At 38.0% G+C, this 9,342-nt stretch overlaps 1 protein-coding gene across 1 annotated transcript; it reads right to left on the bottom strand.

The window, feature by feature from the left end:
* Positions 1 to 3,050: 3,050 nt before the first annotated feature.
* Positions 3,051 to 7,317, bottom strand: LOC126161493 (protein quiver-like). The gene is made up of 3 exons (XM_049917390.1): positions 7,106 to 7,317; positions 6,255 to 6,416; positions 3,051 to 6,117 (listed from the first exon to the last, which is right to left on the bottom strand). The coding sequence occupies exons 1-3, from the start codon at positions 7,164 to 7,166 to the stop codon at positions 5,873 to 5,875; spliced, it is 468 nt and encodes a 155-aa protein (XP_049773347.1). The 5' UTR covers positions 7,167 to 7,317; the 3' UTR covers positions 3,051 to 5,872.
* Positions 7,318 to 9,342: the final 2,025 nt, after the last annotated feature.

Raw genomic sequence — 9,342 nt, 5'->3', positions numbered from 1 at the left:
TCTTCAGGTGACAAAGCTTCCAAAACTGTAGCAAACACTACACATAGGAACCATTCCAGCAGTTATTACATCAGGGAAATCTCAAACAGCTTCTCCCATTGTGTATTTGAGAACCAGAGTGCTTATTTTCACACTCTGCCATCTTTTGAATTATCTTCTGATGCAAAGTGGCTAACGTAAGTAGGTATTTATTCAGCATGAATAAGAATAGCGCATATGTAATCAAGCTTATTGTAGAGCCTCTTCAAATATCCAAGTTCTTTCATTCATTTCTAAGGCCATTCCTCCTGATAATTTGAGTATAATGCCTACGTAGGTGACAAACTGCATTGGAGGAAGGCCATGTTGCCAGTGTTCAGCCATGCTTGACAAGGTTCTGCATGCACCTTCAGAAAGGGAATGCTGCGAGTATGTAGCACTCGAGAAAGAACTATGATTAGGTGCTGCTAGGCCCTACCACCTGACTCAATGAAACATCAATCACAAAGTTATTTTAATTGAGGTATAATGTTGTTTATTACTATTACCTCTTTCGTTGCTACTTGGACGACATGATGGCCAATCAACAGGTGTTGCATTGTTGTGCCTCTTACCATGTGCTGCATATTTCCAACAGGATCAGTATTTCATAACTTGTTTTGTTGTTCTGATATTTAAAACAGTTTTTAACTATAGTCTCACAGCAAGAAGTGTAGATGTCCATTCAGTACAAAATATGCATCATCATCTGTTTAGTTCACCATTTCATAGCTTTTTTGCTTGTTCCAGTGTTCAGAGTAGTTTTTAACTGTAGTCTCACAACAAGGATAGTAGATGTAGAATCAGTAGAAAATACGCATCATCATCATCAAGTTTATAGCAAAATTACGAGGTATGATACAGTTTCATCAAAAGCACTGACATTGAAGTACTGAACTGTACTATGAAATGGCAAAAGCTGGTTTTACAGAATACTATTAAGTGCTTTGTAGGTCCTTCAAATGTTCTGACATTGAATCGACAACAAAGCCGTGTAGTGTACACTGAAATGCTATCTTTGGGCAAAGAGCAAACAACAGTAAGTTCTGAGAGCCCATCATTAGTCACAATGATATGGATCACATATTCAATAACAGCTCCCCAATAAACAAGCATATGTCTCAAAAATTTGTACAGCAGTCAACCAAACCATGGACACATCAACACTGAACTAATTGTGGTAATCAGCTGCACTCAAGATGTGGCTGCTGAAAGGCCACTACAGTCAAAGCAAAGGGTTAATAACCAGTTTCAGTGGTGTCATGAATTACATAACAAGATAGAAAAATAATTTACATAGAGGCTGTCACCTCCTATAGCCTTCAAGGTGGGGTTTTGCAAATATTCTGAGCTGAAGATTAACAAACTTCCATTACACACAATACAAGAAACTGGGACTCATGAATTAAAAACTGTATTCGACTAAAAATGTCTACATAATATTTGATTATATAACTGTTCTATGATATATATCAAAGTGGTCAGGCATTTAATGAGAAATGAGTTAAACAGGAGTTATATAACTCAGGAAGTAAACTTTCCTGCTAACTTCACTACATAGTTGGCATTTTTTCCCAGTAATCAATACAGTTTGCAACAGCTACTTTTCTTTATTAATACATAGTCCGATTCACTCCGTATTCCTGAAAGTTCATTGTAGAGCCTAAGGAAATGATAAAGGCACGAACAAACTTACGCTCTCACTGCCTGATCTTCATGCAACATAAATGATAGCACTTTAAAACTGAGTGGTTCATATGTGATGGGTAAATTAATAGGGTGGAAGAGTTGAGGCAGAAAAGAGGAGGTGGGAGGGTTGGGGAGGGGGGGGAGTGAGGGGGAGATAGATAGATAAGGGAGTCAAGCTGAAGCCATTAAAAGACAGAACAATAAGTAAGAAGAGAGCAGAATGATCCATCCATATCCATGGTCTTAGCAAATGAAATGTCCTAATTGCTGCTGTGATACATCATTGGGAAGGAGGGTGTGGTGGTGGTGGTGGTGGTGGTGGGTGGGAAGAGTGGAAAGGGAAGAGAGAGAGAGAGAAATGTAGCTTTCTCCACAAGATGATTTATTGATAAAAATCTCAAAACATGTACTTTATACAAAAATTTTAACTAAAAATATCACTGTATATGATATTAAACAATATTCAACAAATAAGTCTTTATAAAAATAAATCTTGTGCACTTGTGCTGTAATATAGAGGATGAATTATAGAGCATCCAGTATCCAGAGCCCCAACATTTTAAGAAAGTGACAATACTCTTAAAAGCTGCATTGTTCTTCACATATGTGTGGTGTCTTTCACAAAATTTTCCACTACAAAAATCTAACACATCATTAAATATGAGCCTCTAAAGAGATCTTTCCAAAACATTTCCTTTTGAGACATTCTCAACAATCTTAAAGCACTGAAATGTGTAAATATTTTCCATTTACAGTACTTGGTTTAAAAAAAGTTCTTGCTGATCTGCAAGTGAGCAAATGCAGGAATATCATGAGAAGGAATAAAATCCACTATGTATAATTTACAGCACAATACTGCATTACAACATTAATGGTATGCTTAACAACTGTTTGTTGCCCTGCAATCACAGCATTGTTTCCAGTCACAATTACACACAGCATACCAGCTTGATTGAAATATTTGCTGTAAAGGAGCCACTGATGTCACATATCATCAGGATAATGTCAACCATAAAACATTATATCCACTAAATACATTTTGTACTGATGTAAGTAGATGCACTTAACATAGTATAGTATTTCCACCATCAATTTCACAACTGAATAAATGTTTGAACCTACCTTCTAAACCAGTGCATTGAAATATAACTCCTTCAAAGCAATAAAACAAATTATCTCAACATGGGCCGTTACAGTTAATATTACACTCTTTCTGACAGTAACATAATCTATTAAATATTTTAAACTACTTGTTGAGTTTAGCTGTAATAATCAGCTCTTTTATTAATTCTTGATTAAACTGGGGTGACAATATTTACTTTCTAAAATCTCCATAAAATCTTACACACACACACACACACACACACACACACACACACACACACACACAGCAAAAGTAAGAATTAATATACATGAAATACCATACAATTTATGTGAAACTGTGGCTTATCTGCTGTAATACAGAGCAATGCTGTTGATAATGCAAGCTGAATATAATAGACTGCAGTTACAAAGATGAACTGCCTAACCAGCAGTTATTTTTTTCTTTTTTTTTAATCATCTCCAGGGCTTATTTGAGAAGTTGCAGCTTTTGATTATTTCCTACCTTTTCACCCGTGGAAACTTTCAAACTTTTCCACTTCCACGGGGATAACAGGCAGGTCAACGGAAGCGTCCGATTCCACCCGTCTGCTTTGACCCATGATGTAAGGGTGTTATTGCGTGTGACGTCATTACGGCGTGGAGTTCGAGTTGTTTGTGTTTGTAGATGTCGTCTTGTGTGTGTGTGTGTGTGTGTGTGTGTGTGTGTGTGTGTGTGTGTGTGTGTGTGTGTGTGTGTGTGATGGCGGGCCAAAATTTGTTGGTGGTAAGTAATTGTTTTTTGGGTCTATTTTTCTTTTTTTTTTTTTTAATAATAAGTAGTTATAGTTGAACTATATAGATCAAGGGAAATGACCGATTCCAATTTTCGTATTTTTATATGCAAGTATAGGTGTTTTGTATTGTCAGCTGTGGCCAAGGGAAATATCTGATTCCAATTTCCATAGTTTTTGCTGTAGGCATTGGTGTTTTGGTATCTTCAGCTGCAGTTGACCTATATAGGTCAAGGGAAGTGTCCTATTTCCTGTAGATTTTTGTAATTATTTCTTTTGTTCGTCATCTTGTACGTTTTGCCCCCCCCCTTTTTACTGTTATATTTAGCTTTTCCCCTCCCAAAAACCCGCAATTTCCTGCAGTTGTCCCGTTAGTTTGATTGTATTTTTGGAGGGAGATGTTACTGTCTTATTTATACATATTTTCGTGTGTATGTAGTGATATCATATGCGCCATATTGCAGATGCTTAGAATAGCCATTTCTGCCATGTTGATGATGTCATGGGTCAAAGCAGATAGGTGGAATCGGACACTTCTGTATTCCCTAACAGGCTATGCTGCTGGTAACAGACTGTGCTGCTGCTCATCAATCCTACAGATTCTGTCAAAAGCTTAAAGGGGTTTCTTGAGGAAACCAGAATGGGGAGAGAAAAGATAAATTACATATACATCATTCACTTCTCTTTTATATATGAATCTGCATTTGACTTACAACCACTGGTGACTCTTAATAAATTTGGGAAACACTAAGGACCAGCTCTCGCATGGGAAAATATTTTTAAACAGTAGCATGGCAATGATCACTAAACATGTCATCACCTAAAAGTGGACTGGGAACAAAAACCTCTCAAACATTTTCCTCCCACTATTTATCTGTTCTTATTTTCAAGTTTTCTTTCAACTATGAATAAATTTGCATATCTTCACTGTCTCATACTTCACCCTATCTCTATATCAAATGATACACGCTCTTTTCTTGATCTATTTTAGACGGAGGTGCGTGGGTGCAGGAGGGAGAACTATACTCTTTGTCAGTGGAATGTAGCACAGATACTTCAGCTCTTTCCAGATGAGTCATATAATATCAACAAAATGAAAGACACTTCCCATCACTCATTCTATAGCAGAGTTAATGTAAGAAAATCCCTGACAGGTGGTTCCACTGTTGTCAGCATTCAACTGCGACACACAAATGGCTGCAGGCGAAAACAGTAGGTGACTACAGAGCTGTGACAATACTGAGACATTGCCATGGATACGTATACAAAATCACGTTACATTATTGGTTGAGGTAGGCTCGCAAAGCTGCTGTGCCCAGCCTGCTGCAGCTGTCAGCATCAACTATAGTACAAAAAATTAAACCTCAGAACAAAATTTCAATATTCAATGGCACTTACTACCTTCAATTCTTACAATTTCTATAGATTTAAAGAGAATGAGCTGGAAATGTGTACACAATGAACTTCACTGCCTCAGTGCAACAATAGTGGCAATTATATTGTTTCCTCAGTACTCTCCTACAGAGGTATATTATTAAATATTTTTCTACATTAATGGACAATCTGGAAGTTGTATCATCCATAATCATCTTATTACCAAGCCCACATATCTTTGTTCAACTGCAATCTTATTTAAGACAATGTAAAAGGTCTCTGGTCATCAACATTGACAATTCTATTATTAAAGAGAATATTCAAATAATTTAAAGCATTTTACAAATTTAGCTAAGGTGTTCTATGTAACAACATACTCAAATGTTAACGAATGAATACGATTTACAGTCTTTTACATGAATACTAAAGCCCATCACTGAAAGTGTAACAATGGTAAAACACGTTCTAAAACTAAGAATAATATTGCAATACAATAATCTTACAAGCAATATGTCAAAACTTCAGGCACTGACGGTTTCTCATAGGTCACCTTAATGAGATTCCTCTTGCTTTGTAATACTACAATGAACACAAATGAAAAAGAAATATCACCCAATAAAATAAAAAAGAAAATGAGGCAGTCTTCTCATTTCTCTTTTAATAGGACGGATCGGTTTATCACTTCATGTAACTGTTAATGCTTTATTAAGCATAATAAAATTCTCTGGAAATATATTCAGAAAATACTAGTAAAATTAAGGTTCTTCACAACCACGACTTTTGCGCGTGGTGCAACGAGTTCTAGTTTGCTCTATCTTTCTTTGAGAGATAAATATATTATCTTCACCTAGCAAATGAGATTCACCTAAATTGTACAAACCTGAGACTCTAGTGTGCTTACAGCTGTAGTAAGTACTTTATCGGAATGCCTTAAAGAAACACACAAGATGCTGTACTACACTAATACAAATACCAAAGCAAAGCAGCATATGGTGTGGCTGATAAGAAGTTGCTGAATTGCATCCATCTTTGCTATCACATGTACAATATTCCATGAAAATATTGTATGTCCCAGTACGCATCAGACAGAAGCGCTCATCTCCAGCAATTCCAACTTCTCCTACATAAGCACAACTACGGAAGTATCTCCATTCCCCATTAACTGTAATCAAAAAGAAATAAGGTTTTTAGATAATATGCTTATGTCTCGTGTGAGGCAGAAGACAGTCACTTGTATTTCAAAATCATGCTAGATATCAGTGAACAATGTATCTTAACAGTCTAAATAAATAGCATTACCTTTCTGCCTTATCTTCCTGCACATTTTTGGCCTAATACCCTTTAAATGTGGAAGATCTGGTTCTTGCTTGCAGTCTGTTATGGGAACAGTGCTATTATCAAAAGGATCTGCACATTTTGGATCAGTATCAGAACGACATTCCCAACATTTAATGCCAGTGCCTGAAATTTAAGTGTTCCAAGTGTTTGAGTTGAAAAACCTCAAATATTACAACTTAGTAGTAATAAACTTTCCAGGATACAAAGCAGCATTCCACAAATATTGATAATCTGATTGGAAGCAAGGTATGGACACAGTGAATGTGTTGATTAAACAAGCAAATTTTTCATTTCCACTTGAACACTAACAACACGAAAATTTATAGTTTATTGAGCTTGCATTTTATTTTACTAGTCTACAAAATACAATATAACGAATCGTACTGAGTTCATGGACGGTAATGCTTCCTCTGGCACCGTTATTTGGAAAGTAATAATTACAATTCTATCAAACCAATGGGGAATCCCATACATCAATACTACGCAAATGCAAACACCGTGAGCAAGAACATACTTTGGTGACAATCTATTTACTGTATGTCTCTCTCTGTAAGTAATAACGAAATATGCTCATAATGGTACAATCTCTGTGAAAATAGGACGCCACTATCCCATGTAATTAACACTATTTATTGATACGACTGCATACTACTTGTGAGACATTCGGGCAGTGTTCTTGAAACAAACATGAATTTTCCACGTATTCTCGCCAGAAGAGCATTCGAATCCGTAACACATTCCTATCAATGAAACATTTGTTTTCAAGAAGTCGCGAGTACCTATTTCAACTCTCTGCTGATTTCGGTACTTACTGGGCTCCACAAGTAATCCTAGCAGCACAAGAAGCGCACAGCACTGAAAAATTTTCGCCATCGTGCAACGTATCAATCACACACAACAGAACATAACAAACACGCCCAAGTTTCACGCCAGCATTCAAACAATCCTGCCCTGTCACGTGACACTTCGTCAGCGTGCCGCCCAAGCTTGGCATCCACACTCCGCAACGTCTGTTCAGGATCAAGTGACTGACCATTGAACTGTCAAAATCAGAATGCAGCAGAGCTCGTTGTACACCACACAGCGTTGCATTTTTAACGAGCATTTTACCATTCTGCATCTTGACATTCGAGATGGAAAACAGACGAAATATAAGTTATTCAAAAATTATCTAAAGCACAATTTCGAGACGACGTTGAAGCAAAGCTAACTACCTTTAAGAAAAAAATCATAGAATATTGATTAAGTCAAAGCCCGTAACATTCTGAAGCCATTGCTTTAATTGGCAAGTAGCAGTAGTATCCAGGAGCGAATTGTTCTTAGGGGCCAGTATGTGTATTTTTTTCGGTATTTTATAATACAGTTTCAGCGTGCATGATTTTCGTGTATTAGACGTGAGAGAGACCAGGTAATCCGGTCCATTGCAGAGACACATGATGTTACTCTGAGCTGCAGTATCTGGGCCATCTTGTTGCTACTCCTCTCTCACCCCCAACCTCAGCACATCCTACCGCAGGGAGGAACCTGTTTTCCTTTCCCCACCCCAATCATCCGGAGCCAGGGCCAGCATCAAGTGGGCTGTACTCCCTCTATATTTCTGGCTATTAAAACTGCAGTCATACTGGTGTGAGCATGTTGTTTCCCTTTCTCCACCTCACCGTAGAGTAACTTAGGGCCATCTCGGGCAGGCCTCTTGGACGGACCAGCTCGCGCATACACCTCTTTCCTAGCATCCCCGCAAACTGAGCTGTCTGTCATGTTACCACTCTCCTCTCTGTGCCCTACTGTCTGCACGTTTGCGACCAGCCAGCTTCGGCCCGTAGCCCGAATTTTCATCCGCATTACTTAACGCACCTACTTGTAGTTGCTATCACATACCTTAGTTCCGGATTGTAGTTGAGCGGCGCATCAGAGCAAAGTGGAGCTGCGGATAGGGCAGCTGCCTAGTGCTGCTTCGTGGCCGGGTATAAAGGGCCAGGGAGCGGCGCAGTAGCAGGCACGTTTGGTTGACTGCGTAGACGGTAAACGTGCAAGCCGGCCAATCTGCAGCCTTTCTCAAACGATTTTAAAGAAATTGGTCGGAAAAAAATTATTCTCATAGCCTTATTCGTCAGCTTCATGAAGCACTGCTTATCGTTCCATTAATCGTCATAGTTATTGTGATACTTCAAAATTAAGCAAGCTACTGCAAGAAAATCGATAGTTCAAACCCGTATCTGGCCATTTCGATTTAGGTTTTCCACGATTTCCCTAAACTGCTTAAGGCAAATGTCGGGATGTTTCCTTCAAAATGGCACAACCGCTTTCCTTCTCCATCGTTCGCTAATCCAAGCTTGAGCTCAGTCTCTAATGACCTTGTTTTCAATGGGATGTTAAACACTAATCTCCTCCTCCTTCTCCAAAATGGAATAGTTTGCAATGAGAATTAGAGGTCGCTATGAATTTGCGTTTGGAGCATGTTAGGTCATAAGTCGCTGCACCTCAAATGTAGTTAATATTCTGAACTATTCTTTTAACTTGGGATAGGATCTATAACTCACTCCATCCTCTAGCAAATGGATGGTATATAATGCACTCCATTCCACTTGTGTACCCATATGACAAAGTGAGAATGATATATTCATAACACCCCTGTGTCTGATAAGCAATTTGAGATCTTGAAACAAATATTATTTTGTAGAAAACTGACATTCTGAGCCTGTGCCTGTGTACAAACATAGGTTGACTTTCACAGAGAAGATAACAGCAATCAGCCACTTGGGAAAGCTAATATAAAATGTATCTTAACGTGAACGAGCCGCCTGAAGATGAACTTGAAGCTTCGAAACCGGTAACGGCGCTATTTAAATAAATAGATAACATTATAAAAAGTGGCTGGTTGCTGTTATCTTCTCTGTAAGAGTCAACCTATATCTTCAAAAAAATTTGGCAAATACACTGGTGTCCAAAATTAAAGCATTAAACTGCTATTTCCCTCTCTGTGTCTAATTCATGAAATAATCATACAAACTGACAACCAGATGTTCATGCAAACGTGTTCTGCATGAAA

Source organism: Schistocerca cancellata, chromosome 2, assembly GCF_023864275.1.
Source record: "Schistocerca cancellata isolate TAMUIC-IGC-003103 chromosome 2, iqSchCanc2.1, whole genome shotgun sequence".
Lineage (NCBI taxonomy): Eukaryota > Metazoa > Arthropoda > Insecta > Orthoptera > Acrididae > Schistocerca > Schistocerca cancellata.
The sequence above is the reverse complement of the archived record's forward strand: the minus strand, read 5'-3'. Positions and strand labels throughout refer to the sequence as shown.